A 24458-nucleotide genomic window follows, 5' to 3' on the forward strand; every position below is an offset into this window, starting at 1 on the left:
CAGCTGCCTTTTTTCAAGTTTAAGGTCTCAAGAACGTAAACAAATGCAATAACCTTATTTTCACGATATTTGTGTACAGCTTTGTTTTGTTTTGCTGCAGGTTGCAAGGGAAATATGGGTTCAACACCAAAACATTCTCAAACCTTAGTCCATGTCATGACCGCACTCTAGCACATTGCTTAAAAAATAAACATCGGGAACCTATCTTGCAGGTTGCACGCCAGGCAACTTCCGAGTTTCAGCAACTTCGGTGCTTTGATTATATTTCATGAGAACTCGGTCAGATAAATTTCAGGGTTTTGGGACCTAGTGGCCGGGGTTTAAAGGATGGTCTAGGAAATAATAAAATGCTACGATTCTTTATTTTTATACATGTATGCAAAAAAAATAAGGGTACGTGAAAATCGTTTTGGAAATGAGGAGAATGAGGGTATAAATGGGGCTTACATGCACATTGAAATTTCATACTTAATTGTAAGTTCAACATAAAAAAATAGATTAGAAGGGGGTCATTTGAATTTCCTATTATGATTTATGATTTAGGAGTGTAGGATAAAGGATCAAATTAACAATACATGTCACAACAAATCAATATTGATTTGCAAATTTGACAGGTCTAACATCGTTGGGATTTTTTTCAGACCCTTCTATACTTAAATTATCTTCCCTGTATCAATTTGATCCGATGGAGCAGTGTAGTGAATAGAGTGGGCACATTCTGAGACCTTACATAATATTGATTTGTTTTGACATGTACCGTTAATTTGATCCTCTATCCTACATAATAACACATAGATGAACTGTCCCGTACTACCATACATCGTGTACTAAGTTACAGCCCTAGATTAATCCTACTAGGAGGAATGACCCGACCAGCGAAAACTATATTTTCATATAGCCTAGCTGACCGGGTGGTCTAGGGCGCTGGACTTAGTGCTGGCGATGTTGCCACAGATATCACAATGGTTCGAGTCCCGCGGAGGGAACGACCAAAATGTTTGCTTTGCAAATTTGGCAGTTCTAACATCGTTGAGAATTGTAATTTGTAGTTCCGACCAAAAAGTGTTGGGCGCTTTAATTTAACACAGTCTCTTATTTTGAAATAAATAAACATTTTTGTTCATAATTTTCTCCATATATCACCTTAGAAATTTCTACGAATCCTCTTTGAATAGTAAACATGATTAATCGCAACGGTTATTTCTATCTTTCATCTGTAACCAAATCTAAAAAGAAACCTTCCGTAAGTAATGTATTTTTTCTACTATAACGTAAACATGATGACGCTACAACAAAAACCCAGGTATTTAGTGTATATTGAATATCAGTGCATTCCTCCAACACAATGCAGGAGGAGTGGACGTCTGAGTATAAATACCTATGTGTTGCTTGTATTCTCTCCCGGGAAGTTATTACCGATAACCTCTAGTACCAAAAGTAAGAAGTGTTGGATATCTAACCGACCTGAAGAAATGACTGTAATTAAACGGTTTGTACTACAATGCATCGGGATACTTTACGCTATCTACATATTAATTCAGTTAATGTGGAGGTTTATTCGACGGCCAGTGCTGTATTCCCAGAGGTTGAGGAAATATAAGTGTGATGCCCCGAAATGTTTACAGGACGATAGTTTCGGCAGTCATCAATTTATTTGTTTAAAGGTAGGTCAGCCTTACATTAAACTTTTTGTCGCCGTTAAATTGTCATGAATGGTGTATTTATTATAAATGTATTTAGCTTCTTCTTACATGATATATAATGAACAGGAATCGGATGGTTAGAATATTTCTGAAGGGTTACAAGTGCGGGGAATCGTATCTTGGTGTATAGAACCCAAGAGAAAATTTAGACTTAATGGCTGGAATCTAGCCAAAATGACTAAATTGTCATCTCATCGACAGGAAAAGATTAGAAACTAAATGACAAATAATGTACACCGTCTATAGCTGACTTTTTCAGTAATATCAAAATAAGTGTTAAATTCCGATTTGTTTTTTTGTTTATGTGGGTGTGTTTGGCATGTTATATACATGTATATATTTTACATTAAAAGATGCATGAAAACTTACATCATTTTTCAAATGAACATACGTGCTGAATAAATTCTTGACAATAAAATTAAGAGAAGTTAAAAACTTTCTGAGTACGGTATCGTAATAAATAATACTTCGGTGTGTTGGATGTGGTAAACGATATCTTAATTAAGTACTTATCACAATGATCTAACGATATTGATTGATAAACAAGACAATTCTTGCTAATTAATTCGATGGTTCTAAAGTAAAATATTGACCAATACAAAATAATAAGATCGACTGTAGCAAATCAATTGTAGAGGGTCCAGACCTCTTATAACAGTTCATTGTAAGTGGTCAGACCACATGTCTGTCACACGTTATCGGACTGCATGTATATCTAGGGTTTATTCCCCGAACGCCTTCTGGATTAAAACAACATGTCATTAATTTTATGGATTAAGAGGCCATCTAAAGGGGCATACAATTAAAGTTACCTGTATTTTTTGTGAATTTATGTCAAATTCTACACATCTATATCTAATAGATGACAACAACAAAAAATATAAAATATACAAATATAAAATATACAAATATAAAATATACAAATATAAAATATACAAATATAAAATATACAAATATAAAATATACAAATATAAAATATACAAATATAAAATATAGTCATATTATCATCAAAGATTAAAATTTAATTTATTGATGATAATATGGCTATATTTTTTAAATTTTACATTTGTTGTTTTCACCTATGAAATATATTTTTATTATAATTATTAAAGACTAAATGTAAGATTTCAATTTTATTTCATTAAATGTCATATGAAATATAAATAAGCATACAACATAAAGTTATAACAATAATTGACATACAGACATACATTATCAGTACAGCACTATTCCACTGTTTTCAATTTCATGTTATCCAAATGTTATATGTAATTTAATATAAATATCAATATAAAACATGAATTTCCAACAAGTAACAACATAATTATTCTAAGCACACATCACAGTACAGCACTAATGTCACAAATGAAAACATGAATCACATTTTTTTAAGTTCTTAGAAATGTTCAAGCAAGGTGAAGAAGTTCGGAAGCAGAGTCAGCATACGTCATTAAATCTATGATTCCTGGTAACGGTTCTTCAATGTGGCGAGACGGCGGTAGATGTTCATGTATTTCTTGGCGCGTGGTCTGGTAGTTCCACCGGCTGCTCTCTGTATTCTGTTGATGTCGTTGGCATTTTGAACATCTTTAAACATCTTAATTGCAGTAAATATGTTGGGGTGGGCTTGTTGTGTCATCTTCTTTATTTTGCTGTGCCACGCTTCGATGTTGTTGTTGGTTCTGGGTCCTTGTGTTCCAAAGTGGTTCCAACGTGTTCGGTCTCCTTCCACCCACTGCTCTGTGACATAATCTGTAAAAGTCTGAGTTATTTGTGTGATGTTGGCGTCGTCACGGTCTTCAAGAGCCTGGAACCAAACATCCTCAATGGCGTCCATGTGCAAAGCTTGCACCACTTAGTTTGTTTTATGAATTATCTATTTTTTTTAAATATTTGCTCAGTATAATAACTGTTAGATAATGCTTACTTTGAAAATAATTATTGCAAAATATTAAATTTTCTATTATTTTTTAAACATCATGAATAATGTTGTTAGCTTTTATTTATTTATATGAAATTATGAAATATAGTTTATTGCAAATCTACAATTTTATTCTTATTTTATATATAGATATAGAAAATTATATAAATGTTATACTAAAATGAAGGGTCCATCACTACACATTATTAAATTATGAATGTCTACTTTTCAATTAAAGGTAATTTTACAGGTAAATTAATAATTACACACCCCTTGAGAGGCCTCTTAATCCCTATACCTAATGAGATGTTGTTTTAATCCAGTAGGCGTTCGGGGAACACACCATATCTAGTCCATAATAAGTGATCAGACCAAAAGTCCGTTATACGTTATCGGAACACACACACACACACACACACATATATATATATATATATATATACAACGTCTCAGAATGTGACGACTCTATTCGCTACACTGCTCCATCGGATCAAATTGATACAGGGAAGATATGTAAACGTATAGAAAGGTCTGAAAAATTCCCAACGATGTTAGAACTGTCAAATTTTTGGTCGTTTCCTCCGCGGGACTCGAACTCGTACCGCTGTGACATCTATGGCAACACCGCCAAAGTCCAGCGCCCTTTTTTTTTTTATCTTTATTTAAGTCCAGCGATAGAGGATCAAATTAATGATGCATGTCACAACAAATCAATATATATATATATATATATATATATAGTCCATAACAAATGATAACAGACTGCATATATCAAATCCGTATAAGTGATCAGACCACATGTATCAATTCCTTAATAAGTGATCGGATCGCAAACTTTACACTTGTCCGTAATACATGATCGGATTATATATATAAAACCCGAAATCAGTGACCAGACCACAAGTCTCTCATGAGTTATCGGTCTTCTTATTATATCTAGTCCATGATAACTGATCAGACTAAAAGTCCGATATGCGTTATCGAACCACATATTTCTAGTCCATCAGTGATTAGACTGCATATATATCAAGTCCATATAAGTGATCAGACCACGTGTGTCAAGTCCGTAATAAGTGACCGGACCACAAATCCGTTATACGTGATCGGACTGTATATATTAAACCCGAAATGAGTGATCAGACCGCATTAGAGGATAAGACGACAAACGCGCCATCGTATAACCTTTATAAAATTATTGTTAATCCTTGCAGAGATTACTGAAAGGTCTTCAATAAGTGTAAACGCACCTTTTAAATAAGCTCTGAAAGTGTCAAGTCCGTTATGCGTGATAGGACTACATATATCAAGTCAGTATAATTGATCAGACCATACTTATAAACAGACCGTAATCAGTGATTGGACCACTATAACAAATTCATATCTTTGTAAAGTAATCTGACCACATATTTTAAGTCGGTAATAAGTGATCAGACCACTTAAATTATGTCCAAAATTTGTAATTGAACAACACGTATCAATGTTGTAATAATTGATCAGAACAAATATACTGTCCGCTATAAGTGATCAGACCACATAAAGTAAGTCCGTAATTTAGTGATAAGACCACACATTACACGTCCGTAATAATTGATTAGACCCGTAATACTAAGTGATCAAACCACTATATCAACTCAATCCTTAATAAATGGTCAGAACACATACATCATTGTACGTGATAAGACCACATGTAGTCGATATTTTTTTCTCTGCTACAGATATACCTGATATGAACCATTACTTTGAATTCACACTGGTTTAGGTAAAAAATAAAATCAATAACAATAACATGATTAAACATGATACGAGGCTACTCATTTGTAACATAGTGTAAGATTAAACAGGATACGAGACTAGTCATGTGTAAAACAGTATCAGATCAAACAGGATACAAAACTACTCATGTGTAACATAGTGTCAGATTAAACTGAATACAAGATTACTCATGTGTAAAGCAGTATCAGACTAAACAGGATACAAGACTATTCATGTGTAACAGTGTCAGAATAATCATGATACAAGATTTCTCATGTGTAACAGTGTCAGAGTAACAGGATACGAGGCTACTCGTATGTAAAACAGTGTCAGATTAAACATTATACGAGACTACTCATGTGTGACAGCGTCAGATTAAACAGGATACAATAATACTCATATGAAAAGGAGTGCCAGATTAATCAGGATACAAGACTTCTCATGTGTAACATATTGTCAGATTAAACAGGATACAAGACTACTCATGGTTAAAACAGTATCAGATCAAGCAGGATACAAAACTACTAATGTCTAAAACGATGTCAAATTAAACATGATACGAGATTACTCATGTGTAAAAAAATAGCATATCAAGCAGGATACAAATCTACTCATGTGCAAAACGATGCCGGATTTCCATTTCCAATAGAAAAAGAACGAATATGGAGAAATGCAACCAATGCACCAACATCAACGACTAAAAGTTTGGCTCGACTTCTTTTCTATGCATTGGAAAATGTACATGTGCATTTTCACAAGGACATTCAATAATACTTCCTGCAATTGATTGTTCACTGCTCTAATTTCAACAGGAAAGTCGGTTGGCTGTCAACAATACAGCCTCTTGCTGAACACTGAAGAGTTTTAATGAAATGCTACTTAAATTTAACAATTAAAAATCTGTTCATATGCACATGTACATGAATCTGTAACATTGTAAATTACTAGTATAATTCTAATCTGAGAAATCTTGTCTTCCAATCCAAGACATTCCAGACCCTAGCCACAATGATGGAGCTCATGTGATACATTGTGTTCTGCTTTGGTGGCGCTACAAGGAGTTTCCATGACTAAATTCCAGGGCTTAGCCACACTGATGAAGCTCCTGTGATACATTGTATTCTGCTTTGGCGGACTACAAAGAGTTCCAATGACTATTCCAAGAACAAACATATTATCCTTTGCAAGTTTTTTTTACATTATCACATTAGTTTACGTTTTGAAACGAGAGCAATACATCAATTTTATTTACTTCATTAAATTTGAAAACTGAGATGTTAATGTTTTAAGATAAAGGGCCCTTGTGAGCAGTAATAACCGTTTGTATATATAAATACTCCAAAATAATTACCAGAAAAGCAATTGAAAGATTGAAAATCATCATTCACAAGAAGTATAAGCTCCACAATGGAAAAATTGTATTGTTGTTATCGTTTCTTTCTACCTCTACACCAAGTAGACGCTTTATAAGCATGAAAGAAATCTTTTTTATCTGAAAAGAGTATACGTAATAACTTCATTCAATTTATCCTCCTTCAGACTATATTCTCAACCGCGTGGAGAACACAAGTAAGTTAAATGATGTTATTTTTTTTACTGTGAACCTGAATAACACGTCAATGTTATTCCTTTCCGTCGCTAATCAGTGATCTTATGGCAAGTTTTTGGGAACCTTACATCTGAAAAAAATAAATTTTCAAAATACCTTATTTCGCACGAACTTTTGGAACTAAAATTGTGAGAGAATGAATCGAAAAGAGTCTTGTTATTTTTACCCTTTTTCCACCTACTCCATGCATGCTTTCATCCTGTGGTAGTGTCTAAGTGCCTGATATTTTATAAAGCATAGTAATTGGCTGTTAGTTTTGGAAAGGCACCCCTGATTTGTACTAAAACTCAGTAATATTTTTTTCAGTATGTTACCATGGCTACTGGATTTTATAACAATAATCATTAAATTACTTATAAATGACTTGAACCACACACCAAGGATTGATTTTAAAAATATGCACTTTTTTTGACAAAACACTAGAAATTTCTGTGCGGACTGCCTCAAAACAGAAGACATACACCACTTAAAAAGTCCCCTTCTCATTGAGGCAAGTTTTTGGGAACCCTACATCTGAAAAAATAGAATTTTCACCATAGAAACCACAATATCTTGTGTAGATTAAGGTGTACTGAGGAAGAAAATGTAGCTTGTGTCAAGAAATTTAATTGTTTAGTGCAAATAAGTCCTTAGCAACCAAATTTTCTGAAGTTTCATCACTTCAAATGCAATGTTATAGAAGATATTATTGTATCTTCTTGCGATATGTGCTATTCTAACCACTTTTAGGTAAAAAATGTTACTTCTGTAGCTTATAATAAATAAATGGATAACCGAAAATTAGAAAATCATTTTGTTATATTAAAAATGTGACTGATTTTGCAATATTGCAAAGTGATTTTCTAATATTACGAATTCATTTTCTAATATTACAAATTCAATTTGTAATATTACAAAATGTGTGATGCTTTATAATATTACTAAATCAAGAATTTCTAATATTAAAAAATATTTTCTAATATTAAAAAAATGATTTTGTAGTATTAAAAATTCATTTTCTAATATTACAAAGTATTGATTTTTGTCCACTTTGGCTTGCCAACCTTTTCGTGCATGTAATATTTTAATGACTTGATTATATCGTACAAAACGCCATACTTATTTGACATGTTTTTTTTTTCTTCTAGGGTACAAAGATACATTATGTCATAAGAGGCGATGCAGCTAAACCACTCATGTTGTTTCTTCATGGATTTCCCGATTTTTGGTACGCTTGGAGGTATCAGATAAAAGAGTTCAGCAAATACTACAGGTAGGTAAACCCAACGCAACGAAATTGTAGAGGTTGCTGTGTTTCGGCATGTCCGGCTGTCCGTCCGTCGATCCTCCCTTTTTCATTGCAACTCTTTTCAAACTACTGAACAAAATTTTACGAAACACAAATAATAGGAAGGACACAATAGGTATAAATTGTGCATATTTTCAGAAAATCTCTTAAATTTTTGTCGGGAGTTATGCCCCTTTGAACTTAGTTCCCTGTAATATACTACTGAAGTATCTGATATCAAACAAGTAGTATGCATAAAACAAGGAAATTTCATCCCTCGAATTTTGTTGGATTTATTTCCCCTTTCAAGTTCGCTTCTGAAAATAAAATTGATTATTAGACCTTAATATATCACATTAATTTCATATTTTCATGTTTGGTACGTGATAACTATTTGAATTATAGTACACTTACGCTTTGATTTAATTCAATATTTACTTAGTTTACTTCGTAAGTAGTTTTTTTTCTTACCTTCTGAGTATTTGTATTTGTTTATTTTTCTTTTTATACACACAACTTTTTGCATTATTTATATGTTAACAGAACGGTTGCCATAGATTTAAAGGGGTATGGAGACTCGGACAAACCAGATAATATAACTTCGTATCTAACAACCTCGCTCAGAGAAGACATAGCAGAATTAGTGACAGCTTTAGGTAAGCATACTTTCCCAGTGTATATAGTTTTATCCTGTAACTAAGTTCTCTACTATACAAATAATGGGTCTCGAATAATGCAGTCTGCTTAATATTATCTCCTGGTTACCTTTTCAGATATGAGCAACGTCAAAAACAGGAAACAGGTAACCAGTTTAAAAGTGCCCTTGCGCCGTGCTCAAAAGATCGTTGAAAAACATTAAACCATTTTGGACAAATTTCTTTTTTTTTTTATTTAGAAAATGTGGTTGCAGGATAAAAACAACGCATGAACATTACCGAAAAATATTGTACTAATATTCATTTGTACTTGCTTCGAAATAGTTGGATTAGCTCGGGGAACCCTCGTGATCTCGCGTCAAATAAATTTGATATTTTCCGGCAATATGCATGTATTATTTATGTAGTATGTTAAACTTAGCACCTTAGAACAGGCTTACGATAAATCAGACATCGTAGGTGGACCTTCTCTTCTGATACACATCAGATCACAACTTAAATTTTCATTTGGATATTGCCCTAAGTTTAACTTACCGGAAATCGAGCGATAAAAATCCTAAATATTTGTTAAATACCTAGAAAACATTTGTGATGAAGACAGTTGTCAAAATGACCAGCCATTTGGAATTAGGTCATTTATTTTACGGAATACAACATGTTTTTGACAAAACGAACTTAGTAATTAGTAAAGGCAATTCTTTGGTTAACTTGATATGTTCGTTTTGCAAATTTTAAAATCCGTAATTTTATCAACCGGAAATACACACTCAGAAAGCTAAAAACCAAATATGAAGTTCATTTGATTGCTTTTACAAAGGATTTCCAGGATTGCTGGATTTTCTCATCAGGTTGGTCATTTGTTTTTCTTCAGTTTAGTCACCTTCTGTCGTGTTATTGCAAAGAAACTATATAAAACGTTTTAAATGGCAAATAGTTAATAGTGGTCTGTTCGATGATGGATAATTTTTTTTTATCCAAATCAGAAAGCGTGTTACTTCTGATTATCAAATTATTTTTGTATTCAATTGCCATAAGCAGTGTATGCCATGCTGTTTTGTCACATTGTACGTGCTGATTTACATGCTCAGTAAGGGTCCTATGATTAGGTGAAATAAAAATTTCAAGAAACTGCATGGGTAAAAGGGTTTTCTCTCATCCATTAGAACTATTAAAAAAATCAACGATTTTATGTTAAACACCCCCATGTCTGTGTTAGTGTTTATCTCATGTACAGCACCCCGTGCAGGTCCGGGTGTCAAAAGAATAGGCCTGCAGCAGCGCTAAGCTTGTCGTAAAAGGCGACTAAATAGTGCTCAGAAACCTACCCGGGGGCTAGGCGCTCTGCCCACAGAGCAACTGGGATGTGTGCCCCAGGTGGTGGAATGGGGTACCCCTGGCATGTTACATGCTTGGGTTGTCAGGCTATAATACGGAAAACCTGACCGCAAACCATAGTGGTGCACCGTGTTGGGAAAGATGCCACGTTCCTCGCACGTTAAAGAACCCTGCTGTGGTATTCGATAGGAGTAGGAACCTATGCGCTCCGCCACAGGAGGCTAAATTGCCCTACCTTACCCATCCCCCCTTTTTCAGTGGCAATCAAAATTTGTCGACCCTATTATCCTTGTGACCCATCCTTTTTTTTTATCATTTCATGTTCATTTATCATCCATTTCATGCTCATTGTCTGAATATAGCTGAAATATTGCTGCTCGGACGTTAAACCCCAACAAACAAACAACAACAAACAAATCTCATGTACAGCAGACGAAGCTGTATGTATTTTTTAGAGGAGGGACAAAAGCTTTGGGTAGGTGGGTTCGTTAACCTTGGAAAGTCGCTGACTAAAGACCTCTGCTGAGTTACGGTCACAATCATACCGGGGGGCTACAGGAGACCAGGGTGGCAGGAATAATATGTCAAAATAAAATAGTTCTTCCGACGATCAGATCATTCTGTTGGAAGACGGCAGGAGCGAAGATTAAGTAAGAGATTTCATTAAATTTGTTCTCTAGAGAGTTTGATGGATGCTTTGATGAGTTATAAATAGTTCGATCTATTATTTGGATGAGAAATTCCTTTTAATTAAACTGATGTATTTGTGGTTGTTTTGAAAAAAATATTTGAAATTAATTAGTTTTGTGGATTAAATTGCATTTCCAAAAATGGATAAGAAGATTATTTTTTCAGACATCTAGAATTATTCCTAGCTTTTCTATAGCTAATAAAACTTGACTGCTATTTTCGTGCTTCTTTAACATATTTCATTAACCTGTCTATATTTCATTGTACACTGTAGAAAGTTTAATTTCAAAGTCTTAGGTGCTGTAGATACCATATTCTTTTACGTGTACATGTGTTTTCAGTAAGACTGAAATCATTACTATCATATTAGTTTTTATGAGCTTATTTCTTTCTACATTGTTACAATACTGTCTTAGCTGTCAGTCAAAGAACATGATCAATAAATATAAGAATTAGACTTTTTTCGCTTAAACATGAACGAGGTAATGATAAAGATTTGGCTGAAATACCCCACACATGCACCGATGGTAAATCGATTATTACGACTGAAATCAAAGTACTCATGCACTGAATCAATTTATGTCGATTGTTTGAATTTTTACGCCTTTAATAATCGTCAAATTGCAAAAATATGGATAAGCTAAAAGTGAAGAATGGGTATTTACTTGAAACATATCTAGACACAAGCCTATTTATAGTTGTAAATTGTTAATATTAAATTCTTATTTAAATTCACCATACTGATCGCGAAGGACATTCAATTTACCAAAAATTAAAACTGTTAATTGACAATTACCAATTTGATAAAACAAATTAATAACTAACTAGTCTTGATATAACACATTAATAATTTGATAAAACAAATTAACACTTTGATAATTAAATAAAACAAATTTGTAATTAGATATAACAGTGTTTGCATTCAAAACTACATAACAAAACATGCAATTTTAAAGTGTAATGAAGGAGTTAAATATAGATGCTATATATAAATCCTTGATGTAATTAACTAGGTTGAGGTTGTCATCGCACAATAACTTTAAAAGTGAAATTGAAACCAATTACTTTGATATTCTAAAAACATCTTGTGACAAATTTGAAGTCTTATCTGGTAGTGTAACAACAGAAGAAGGAGTCTGCGAAGTGATATCAAATTTAAAGCTTAAAAAAGCACCAGGGCATGACAGAATCCAAAATGAACATTTAAAATTCGGCGGAATTCAAACGGTCCAATTCCTATGTACATTGCTTAATCTCATGTTCTCGATGGTCGAATACCAAAACGATGGAAACTCGGACTGATAGTACCAATTTACAAAGGTGGTACTAAAACCATAACTGCATCTGAAAGTTATAGACCCATTAGATTGTTGTCCTCTGTATTAAAGTTATTTAAGAGTTTACTGAAAAACCGTATTACGTCCCATATTTTCAATGATCATTACAAATCCCCAACAGCGGGTATTTCAAACACACCTTGGCTATTCCACTGCCTCATTTAATTAATCTGCATGAAACTATTTTTCACATGGTTGAATTGTCAGGTAAAGTGTATGTAGCATTTTTAGATAGAGGAGAGTAGGATCAATATAAAAATTGTATATAGCCTTGGCATAACCAACAAAATTTGGTCTATTATAAATGATATGCAAACTGATACATTTAGTGCTGTAACTGCTATCAGTCATGTTCACCCTTTTTCCCGGTTTCAACAGGGGTAAGGCAAGTGGGTGTCTTGTCAGGTTTCCTCTATTTGATATTTATAGATGAAATGTTATATAAATTAGAAAACTTTAACAACATTACAGGGGTATATAATGTTGTTAGTTGTTGGCCTGCATTAGCAGATGATGTCTCCTGCGTTAGTCTATCACCTTCCGGTCTTCAGGAGGTGCTAAATGTATGTACACAGTACGCATACAAATGGCGGTTCCGTTTAAAACCAGAGAAATCAGCAGTATTACATTTTTTATAAATATCACCGCAACCAAAAAATTATATATTCTTGGAAAATAGGTGGCGTTTTGATTCCTGTACAGGCTGATTATATTCACTTGGGAATTCAAATTAATTGTACATTTAAATCGGTCTAACGTATATCAAACACATGTCGGAAAGGGTGTAATGCCTTCTTGGCATTGAATAAACTTAATGATAAATCTGTAAATCCGAAAGTCATGGTTAAAATCTACAATTCCATAGTGTTACCTTCTGTATTCTATGGTTGTGAAACAAAAAATAACATTAAATTTTCAGAAATATGTATTCTGAACCGTTTCCAAGATTCATAACGAAGCAAATTCTGGATTTGAAACCGAGGACACGATCTGATATGTGTGAGAGTCTATAAGGACTACGTCCGATCACTGTTCCCATAGAAAAAAGAAACTACTGTTTCTACAAAAACTGGTAGCATAAAGTGACATTCATTTAACTAAACAATTATTCCTTATTCGACTCCTTTCTTATTTAGCTGACTCTGATCGCACCCGTCTTGGTTTTGTGCCGGATATATGTGATATGTTATTCGATTACGAACTTCATGGTTACCTAAAGGACTATTTACTTACTGGTATACTCCCAGCAAAAACTGAGTGGAAAAAAATGTGAACAATTCGATCTCCACTGTACAAGATGACAAATGAAACAATCGAACAAATGTCGATGATGACTTTCGAAGATTTAAACGCGTAATAGACTGTGTTGAATTAGCACCGTTCTGGAATTTAGCCAAAACAAAGTATGATTATTTTGTGATTAAACTTCTTACAGACCCATCAAATATTATAGCAGGCTTATGTGTACCATGTAACTGTATGTTCAATGACGTATATGTTAATGCGATATGCAATTGTCCAGCAACGCTTCCAATTCGAGATATATTTTGGAACCTACTAATTAAACATTTTCCGCTATTTGTATTTACCGAATTATATGAATATGACGACGATCATCTAATCGTAATACTACTTGGAAAAAATGTAGAATTTGATGACGTCCCTTATGACTTTATGAGACTTTGCCACATATATCGTTCAATGCCTAAGTCACAACAATAAACTTTTGAGGGCCGGAATGTAAATATTCTAATGCAGGAATAACTTAAAGTATTAGACTAGTAGAATAACATCACTGATGTCTTCTTTTGTGTATTGATCTTGCTAAAGTATTTATATGTATCAATTACTTCAACTTATATTTTCTGTTTGTCTGGATGATATGTTTTATATAATTGTTTGTATTGTCATTGTATCTCTTGTAAGAGGAAATAAACTTATGAATGAATGAATGAATGAATGACTGTATCATGATTTAGATAGATCAGATAGGAAATGTGCACTTTGTAATTTGGACACTGTCGAAGTTGAGTTTTAATTTGTATTACAATGTAACTGTTATTCAGCATTAAGAAGACGTTATGTTAAACCTTATTGTTACCGTCATCCTTCCTCATTAGCTATTTTGTACGGAAAACGCAAAAGATATGAGTAATCTATGTGGACACATGATGTATGTTTTAAAACTTAGGACAGAACTTTATTTGTTCTAAATGGAACTTAGTTATATGGTATGGTTCTCTGATGTTATCATGAAAAAGTGTGTTGACATAGTATTGATGCTACATTTTGTATTGCTATATACTAATGAGCATGGTGTACTAAAAGTTTATAAAAGAATTGAATTGAACAAATTATCGATTTGATATAACCAATAAATAACTTGAAATAAAAAATTAGTAATGAGAAGTATGCCCCTAATATGCTTCCGTACATTACGCATCCAATAATTACTCTATAAACAAGAATCAAACGAAAGGTAGACGGCAAAAGATCCACGTAGATATTTTTTATTTGTAAATGCTAGTTGATGGGTTGTCATAGAGACACTCCCGCGTCTTTACTTCACTATTTTATACAAAAATCAATTAACGCTCCAATACATAAATACAATTTTCATCATCTTCCATTTTCTGTCATGTGTAGAACAAGTAAATAATGGATTGAAAAAAAACTACTAATTAATAATTAAAAAAAAGATAGCTTGATTACTCTAATATCTGTCCATTTTCACATGATTTTTGTAGTAAAATACGTCTGTTAATTGAAAAAAAAAACAAACAAACAAATATAAACCTAGCCTAGCTGGCGGGACATCTACATAACATAAACACGTCACTGTAGCTATAGTTCCTATATTTGAACGTCAGAAATGTTAAATATATTAGCAAAGTTGAACAGTGCAGAACAATGTACCTATCGCTCTCTAGCTTACCTGGAACAGATGGATAGTAATTTAGTCTGTCACGATACATTCATCAACAAAATTTATTGCATAATTTAAGTACAACTCAATGAAAAAACAACACAAAAAATGAGCGTTGTTAGTTAGAAATGTGTTAAAATAAGCATCAATGCATGGCAAGGTCGATGATTGGGCATCTAGAAAAATGCAGGAGATATAATAAGCTTTTTAAGCTAAGCCAATCGGGTAGACTGTACTCAGTCTTTCTCCGTGCACAAAGAATAACACTTAATATTTTGGTAGAGTAGTTCCAATCGAAAATTGCGTCCTCTGCAGGCCTATAACCTACGTAATACCCGATAGCCTATAGGCTCTGCTATCCAACATGGTTAGTCGCCCAAATGAAAATTATAGATACCAAAAGTATCTACTAGTAAAATTCTTTGACATATCTATGTATTTACCAGTATATTTTTACATTCAAGAAGAAAAGGAAAGCTTTCAAACGGTCGGCATTCCAATGGGAACAAATTGTGCTCCTCTACTTGCTGACCAAATCCTTCACTCTTATGAGGCTGACTTTATAGCTGATCTGATCAGAATGAAAGAATATCGTTTATCTAGATCCTTTAATCTCATTTTCCGCTACATAGATGACGTATTATCTTTAAACAATCCTAATTTCGGGGACTTGATACATCGCATCTACCCCAAAGAACTTGAGATAAAGGATGCTACAGAAACTATGAAGTCAACCTCATATCTTGACCTACACTTAGAAATCAATGGAAAAGGAAAACTATTGACCAAACTTTACGACAAATGTGATGACTTTTCACTCAGAATTGTCAACTTTCCTTTCATCTGTGGCAATATTCCTTCAGCACCTGCGTATGGAGTGTTCATATCACAACTCATACGTTATGCCAGAGCTTGCCGTAACTACGCAGATTTTTTTGTATCGCGCTAGAATTCTAACAAATAGGCTTCTGGACCAGGGTTGTGTTGCTACAAGATTGAAGTCATCACTACAGAAATTTTATGATTGCCGTCGTGAACTCGTGGATCGTTACGTTGTATCCATCTGCACCATGAAAACTGATTTGTTCAACGTGTGATAGTTTTCCTTTCCGCTTTCGTCTACCCCGGACTTGACTTTTTATGAGCAATTCGGCGGGTGTTTCTAGAAAAGCAGAGGACGCTTACCCTACCGGTGCACCTGGTCCACGCTCCCAGTTTTTAGTGGAGTCCGAGTTGCTCATATGCTTTTGTTACTTTGTATGTATGATTTTAGTTACTTCATGTTCTTTGTTGTGTATGTCTGTTTTCCATGTCTGGTCTTTGTCCCTGGATTACATTATTTTGATTACTGCTATCATTGTCAACTATTTTTGTGTATGTTGTAACATTCCAGTCGCTTTAGCGTATAGAGTTTTTGTCTCACAACACATAGTGCATGCTTAAAAATAACGACCATGACACCACTTTATTCAGATAGGGATCATCGACTTATACAAATCTACAAGGACTTGTTGACCATAGATTAAAATTGCAACTCTGTAAAGGGTCGTCACCATGGCCTAATTGACAGATATGAAGTGTCCGTTTATTCCACATTTTTTCCGATGCAGTCGGTATAGTTTAGCTTTTTATCCTTTGACCCTAAGAACGCTCTTCTATGGAAACGCAAGTCATCTGATCGCAATTCTGTTTCCCGATTGGCCAAATACTGATAACTTAGTGGCGTTCAACAAAACTGTATCGAAAATTTGAAATTCACTGTCACGTGTTATTTCCTTGAAAGAAATGTAGAAACTAAGAAGTAAAATTTTACTGCGTCGGCTGTCTTTTTTTTACAGATAGTACTTGTTTTTATTGGACTTTACCTTCAAAGAACAATATTGCGAGTGTGTTGCAAGAAGCAGTAACAGGTCACTCTTCTGCTGCACTGGTGTTTTACCTCGTTTTCTAGTGGGCCCGTGCTGTTTGATTTTTTTAGTATGTATTTTTTCAGTTCCTTTATGTTGTTCGACCTGATTTCGACTGCTGTCAATTTATTGGTTTTTCCCCTCGTTTAAACCTTTGGTATTTATCCTTTATACAAATCGTGATTTAGGCCTCAGATTCACATTAATAGAGATCGTGATAAAATCTTAGTATAGATCGTGATTTAGGCCTCAGATTCACATTAATAGAGATCGTGATAAAATCTTAGTATAGATCGTGATTTAGGTCTCTGACATGCCTTATAACAGATTGTGATATACGTCTCATACACACAATTACTACAGATCGTGATTAAAGTTTCAGACACACCTTACTATAGATAGTTGTTTAGGTATTTGAAACGCCTTACTACAGATCGTGATTTACATTTAGGTCTCTGAATCACCTTACCACAGATAGTGATTTACATTGTAGGCCTCAGACACAACTTTCCTCAGAAACACCATTAAACTTAATGCAGATTGTGTTAAGGCCTCAGACACATCTTACTTCATATTGTGATTTAGGCTTCAGACACACCTTACTACAGATTGTGATTTAGGCCTTCGACACGTCTTACTACAGACCGCGATTTAGGCGTCAGACACAGTTTAGGCCGCGAACACAGCTTTATACAGATCATGATTTACGCCTCAAACATACCTTACTACAGATTGTGATTTATGCCTCAGACTCCCCTTACTACAGGCAGTAATTTAGGCCTCAGTCACACCTTATTACAGATCTTGATTTAGAAATATAGGTCTCAGATTCAACGTATTATAGATTTTGATTCAGGCCTTAGACCTTACTACAGAACGTGATTTAGGCGTCGGACACAGCTTAATACAGATCGTTATTTAGGTCCTACATATTGTGATTAAGGCCTCAGACACACCTTAATACAGAACGCAATTTAGGCTCTATACAGCTTTATACACATCGTGATTTTAGTCTCAAACATAACCTTCTACAGATCGTGATTTGGGCATCAGACAAAGCTGATTACAGATCGTGATTCACCTTATTACAGATTGTGATTTAGACCTCAACCACACTTGACTACAAATTTACTACGTCATGACTTAGGCCTCAGACACAGCCAACGATAATCATTTTTATAAAATGAAGGCCTTAACAAAGATCAATGTGCATAAAAGGGTTTACAAAATTATGTACTGTTAACTGTAGTACATTAATGTTATCCGTGCAGCAGGAGAACCTTCATTTTCTATTTCTTTGTTGTATAATGGCCATACATACAAATAATCAGTGTAATGATTCAGATATGATAGACATTTACCACGGCGGAAGGCCGGGGATTTTGTTTTAAATCAAAATTATACTTTTAAGTTAAAAGGATATGTCTCACACTCGCGCTCTTTGTATTTGCCCACACAAATTTTACATACTGGAAGTATAAGGTCGTCATTCTATGAAAAATGTACAGGATTTGTTTTTCTGTAATTAAACGATGTTTTTACCTTTTAAATAACAATGATAAAAAATCTTTGTCAGACTGACCATGCAAGATATAAACTGGTCTATTTTATTTTTTGCAAAACTTCGATAGTGAAACTTAAAAGCTCTTGCCGAGAGAATTTCGGTAATTGGATACATTAAGATTAAGCATGGCTAATTAAAGATTCTGGATGAATTAAATTGTAACCATTATTTCTTCTGTTTCATTTCAGATTATAAGTCCTGTATCATTGTTGGTCACGACATTGGAGGGGCACTAGCTTATCACGTAACTACAGCATTTCCAGAAGTCGTCGACAAACTTATTGTCATTAATTCTCCACATCCAGCCGTTTTTCTGAATTCATTGAAGAATAGGAAATCACAAAAGTCCAAATCTTGGTAAATATTACTTTTTATGATTGGTTAAGTCCTGCGTTGTTTTGCTTTGCTTCATTTAGCTTGTTTTTTAACAAGGTTGGGTTCGGATTATCTTTTTCATGGAGATGTAACATGGGTAGTGACGGTTCTTTCTTTGTAGTGTAGAGCATAACGTTCTCCATATCACTGTTTTCATCCTCACCTTGTCTTCTGAGAGGGTTTCAATCAACAGCCTGTCTGGTGGAATTATCTGACTTATATCTAGGTGTGGATTGATCTGTATAATAGATTAGCCAGATACTGCCCCCCCCCATCTTTCGTACTGTTCTTATATCAACGCAAGGATTTTTTCTTTTTTTTTTCCTTGACTGATTTATGTCTACTAAGCATAAACAAGTTGATCTCCGCTATGGATTTGCTGAACTTTCTTGTCAAGTGCGATGTTTTCTGTTCGCATCACCGATTGTGTCCTGTTATGTAATGTTTTCCCTTCATTAGTCCTTTTAAGCTCACTTGGCGTCCGTCGTCCGTCGTTAACAATTTTTCAAAACTCTTCTCCTCTGACACTACATGTTCCTTGGGGTATCCTCACCTATCCTCTTCGTCCCCGGTGGGACATAAGGCCGTAACAAGTTTCCTCCATTTCCCTCTGTCCTTCGCCCCGTGTTGTGCTTTTCCCAGGCTGTATCCAAGATCTTGAAGCTCAGCTAGGACTGTTCTCCTCCAGGTGGTACGGGGTCTGCCAGGTTTTCTCTTCGCAGGTTTGTCCATCATTGGGCAACTTTTGGCAGGCGTTCATTTGGCATCCGTAACACGTGACCCTTGAGGTAACCTGTATAGAACTAATGTGGGGATATCTGATCCGTCGAAAACATGGGGTCAGAGTTGTTTTTCGCAATTATCTTCAAAACCGTTAGGTTTATTCAAATTCTGAAGTAAATTTGTTTAGCATGATGAGATCAATCTGTGGTCAAATTTTCATTTTAATCTGTTTAGCCATGTTGGAGTTATTGCCCCTTTTCGACATTTTTTTGCTATTTTTAATGTTATTTCTTCCAAAAATCTTCTGTGTCACTACTTGACTAATTGGAACCAAACTTGTTATGAATGTTTCTTGGGGTATTCTGTATAGAACTGATGTGGGTATTTTGATCCGTCAAAAAAAAAACATTGCCGTCTTTAGCAAAAATAGAACATAGGGTCAGACAGTAGTTTTTGGCTTATTATATTTCCAAAACCATTCGGTTTAGCCAAATTCTTTCAATTGCTGAAATGATCCTTATTATAAGGCCTACAAGAGTCTTTGAGAGATCAAAGTTGTCAGATGACTGCTTGTAAGAGTTATTGTTCTTGAAAGATGAAAAATGATGGGTTTTTTTTTTTACAATTTTCAGCCAACATCTTGAAAACTATAATAGATAGAAAGAAACTTTCAATTGCTGAAATGATCTGTATGATAAGTCCTACCAAAGTCTTCTTCAGTCATAATTTTTGGACCATTCCTTGTTAAATTTATTGCCCTTGAAAGACAAAAATTTAACAAGGTGAGCGATTCAAGCTCCTGTGAGCCTCTTGTTCTTCTACATATCCTGAAAGTATTGGGTTGCTGTTCTAAGACGTCTGAGTACATATCCTTCATAATTACTGTGTCGTTTTTCTGTTATAATATCTATGTCTAATTAATACATGTTGAAACCTTTTTCATTATTTTACCACTTTTGGTGGTCCTCTGTGTACTAGTTTATCTATGAATATTGGAATAATAATGCCAGATAATGCAAGTACCAATTAAATTCATAATCGAATAATTTTATTAGCTGTCTTCGTCTGGTGTACGGACAAAATATGTGATATCAAAGCGTTTATTGAATAACTCGAAACATCAATTATCTTCGTAGGTATATGTTCCTGTTCCAAGCATCATGGCTTCCAGAAATGCTTTTGACTATATTTCACTATGAATTCATGCGCGATTTGTGTGGAGGACAACTCGGTAGTTCATGCACAGAAGAAGACGAAGAAGCGTATAAATATATCTATTCTCGATATGGTAAGAATTTTTTTCATTCCCCATATTTTGTTCACATAACAGTTGGTGAACAGTATAGTTTATTTCAAGTGGATATTGAAGTAGGATACAAAAGGGGAATCACATAGACAATACTTGGAACGCTGAAAGGGCAAACACAAAGAACAAGTCGTACAACAAAGATAATTAAAAGTACAAATAGTACAGAAAAACGTACGACACGAACCTAACTTAAAAAAGGACTACATACAGGTGCTCTTGGGATGAGTAGTTCCTGTTTATTATTAGAAACTCGCAGTCCTACTCGTTGAATATGTCTAGTGAAAGTATATAAAATATTTACGGCAGATAGAGGTCGTTGTCCGTTCAATATCCAATCGACGCGTGGTAATATTTTAAAAGTTTATTCAGTCATGTTAATAAGAGGATCAAAGGTGGGACCTGGTCCCCTTCTGAAATTAGAAAAATATCCTTTTATGTGAGAAGCTAAAAAAAAAACACCAGGAAAACGATCTAATGTAATATATAATAAGGTATTTTAGTATTATCGCCTATTCAAAGAGTCACTAAAGTTCGAGGACTATTTTGATTTACTGTCAAACAAGGATATACGAACATTGGTAAAATGCAGAACAATTAATTCCAATCGAAAACGGTAGATGGAATAATATACCAAGAGAACTTCGACTGTGTCCTTTATGTAGAAACGATATAGAAGACGAATACCACTATATAATGGAATGTCTTGCTTTTCAACCCGACAGAAATAAATATATTGATAGAAAATTTACCAGAAATCATAATTCTATAAAGGTTAGTGCTATAATGAACCAAACGAAGCACTCAAAATTTCGAAAGCTGTGACAGTAAATAAGGATATAGTAAATGACAAACTGGATTCTCTCTAATAATTCAAAATTTCCTTTTAATTTCTTTGTTTAATAAGTGATATTCATTCCTCAACAACCTTTCCGATGTATTGTTCATATGTTTTAAAAATGTTATGTTTTCAGTATACCTATGGGATAAATGGGTTTCTCTGAATAAATGGGTTTTTCTGAATAAATGATAAATAGTATTGCTATATCAAAATCAATAAAACAAGTAAATATCATTCCTATTTTTTTCACTCTCATTTATCTCTGGATTTGCTGAAACGAAAATACAGTTTTGATTGTGCTTACGTTCGTTATCCATCTTTTACCATTTCAGGATTTTCAAATCAATTAGGCTTTTACAGAGCAGCTTTAGGGCACAGTAAAGGAACAATTACAACAGAGATAAAGACACCTACACTGTTACTTTGGGGATCATGTGACCACAGCTTAGACCTGGAGCTGGCTGAACTAACCAAAGAATATGTACCGGATGTCATAATTAGGCATTTCCCTAACGAGGGACATTGGCCGCATGTACACAACCCAGATGAGATAAACTCGGCGATAAAAAAGTTTCTAGACTAATTTCAAGAAAAATGATCGACCAAGAAAACAATAAAATACAAAAGAAGAAGAAGAACACAGGAATTTGTTAACTGACCGATATAGGGCAACTTTAGAAATACCCTATTGTCTAACTACAGAACAATCGATGGAAACACGGGACATATTCCTTCGCGGAAATTTAAAAGGAAAAAAACTTTCCTCGAAGAAGTATATATTGGCCATACACAAAGATTACCCCACAGTTTAAGACAAAATGGTCTACTAGTGTTATGATTAAAAGTACTCAGCAAGTATGTTAATAGTAGTCTTTTTTATTAAAACTTGTGTACACTTTTAATCTTACATTATTTGCATTACTATCTAAATAAGTGGGGAAATATATCGAGATAATTTTATAATCGGAGAAAAATGTTATCATTAAAGCAAGCCTAAAAAACATTGGGAAAGTATGTGTTACAACGTAAAAACTAAACAATACGAGCTATCATATAAAGACTAATCGATTATTGAAACTAAGAAATGATATTTCAATAATACCGTTTAAAGTAAAAACACAAAATAAAACAAATATACCAGACTCGAACTAAACTTTTCATAATCAACGAATGTGTAAAATACTACGGACTTTTTTTTATCTTGACAGTATCACTATCAAGTCATTTTGGACCACGAACACATGTCGTAATAAGCTACATACACTGTTTCAGTGTTGTATTTATACCTGCATCGCCAAAAGCGGAAGCAGATCTAGGAGTTGGGTCACCCCGTCCGTCCGTCCGTCCGTCCGTCCATAACACTTCACCTTGTCAGCGCAACTCCTCTGTAACCACTCAACAGAAATTCTTGAAACTTGGTATGTAGCAAGAACACCGTATGTGGTGGTGCATGTTGTCGGGAAGCTTTGATTCTCTAATTCGTATGAGAGCTATGCACCTTTGAACGTAGAAATTTTTACCATAAATCATCATGTATCAGTTTGTCATCACAACTCCTCCAAGACTACGCAACAGAAATTCCTGTAACTTGGTATGTAGCAAGAACACTATATATTGTTGTGCATATCAACCGTAAATTTGGATTCTCGTATATTTATAGGAGCTTTGAACTTAGACATTCATGTATCAGCTTGTCATTGCAACTCTTCTAAGTCTACAGAATTAAAAAAAAAACTTGGTATGTAACCATATAACTATATGTTGGTTAATAATCAGTATTATTACCCAATTATAAGGTTTTATCTTGTTTATTAAATATACACATATTTTTCTCTATTTTAAAAATTTATTCAGGACAGGGCGATCTATTGCACTGTCGATGTACTATTGCACGGTGCAATAGTCTCCTTGATGAGGCTATTGCACTGACCCCATAATGACCTTTAACTAAGTCTTTTGATTGGTTGAACTTTTTTAAGCGCTTCATTGAATTGGAATTTACAAACCAAAAATTCGTGTGTAAAAACGTAGATGTGACTCTCGTCTGCCAATTCGTAAACATGGAGCGGTCAATTTCCTATTCCTGGTCGAATGGTTGTCTCTTTGACATATTCCCCATTTCCATTCTTTATTATATCTCATAGACAAATTAGGTAATAAAACAGGCCGTTGGTCTCCTGCAATAGAACACTTCATCATTCTCAGTACCTCAGTACAAATATTCTGATCTATTGCATCCAACCCATTTAATAATTGTATAATATTTTATCCTTCTAGTTTCATAGGAATCATGTTCTTAAGTTCCGTATCTCCGTCTGTAATACCTCTTTCGTCGCATTTTACTCAATAACTATAAACACAACGATAAATCACAGCTGCAGTGCGATTCAAGTCCAGGCATCGATTGGTCTAGAGCTTGTTTAACCAAAAATTTACATTTTGACTAAAAGCACATCACCAACCATCTAGCGCTTTAAAAGGTGTGTTTTCTTAAATCACAGTACAAAAAAATCCCATATGTTGTAATGCTTGCAACAGTGCTTCTT

The 24458-nt window shown here is 34.2% G+C and overlaps 1 protein-coding gene across 1 annotated transcript; it reads left to right on the forward strand.

Moving 5' to 3' along the window:
* Positions 1 to 1320: 1320 nt before the first annotated feature.
* LOC148622642 (epoxide hydrolase 4-like) lies at positions 1321 to 22814 on the forward strand. The gene is made up of 6 exons (XM_088572604.1): positions 1321 to 1664; positions 8113 to 8237; positions 8796 to 8908; positions 18856 to 19024; positions 20902 to 21053; positions 22245 to 22814. The coding sequence occupies exons 1-6, from the start codon at positions 1473 to 1475 to the stop codon at positions 22493 to 22495; spliced, it is 1002 nt and encodes a 333-aa protein (XP_088428730.1). The 5' UTR covers positions 1321 to 1472; the 3' UTR covers positions 22496 to 22814.
* Positions 22815 to 24458: the final 1644 nt, after the last annotated feature.

Source organism: Perna viridis, chromosome 3 (genome assembly GCF_037379345.1).
Source record: "Perna viridis isolate PV_CMFRI_1.1 ecotype Kerala chromosome 3, ASM3737934v1, whole genome shotgun sequence".
In the NCBI taxonomy this organism is placed as follows: Eukaryota; Metazoa; Mollusca; class Bivalvia; order Mytilida; family Mytilidae; genus Perna; species Perna viridis.

Bases quoted from the DNA above. Each gene is read 5' to 3' on its own strand.
- LOC148622642 (XM_088572604.1), top strand. From the start codon at position 1,473: ATGACTGTAATTAAACGGTTTGTACTACAATGCATCGGGATACTTTAC. The intron at 19,025-20,901 runs GTAAATATTACT...TTATCTTCGTAG, and splicing joins TCACAAAAGTCCAAATCTTG to GTATATGTTCCTGTTCCAAG. The intron at 21,054-22,244 runs GTAAGAATTTTT...TTACCATTTCAG, and splicing joins ATATATCTATTCTCGATATG to GATTTTCAAATCAATTAGGC.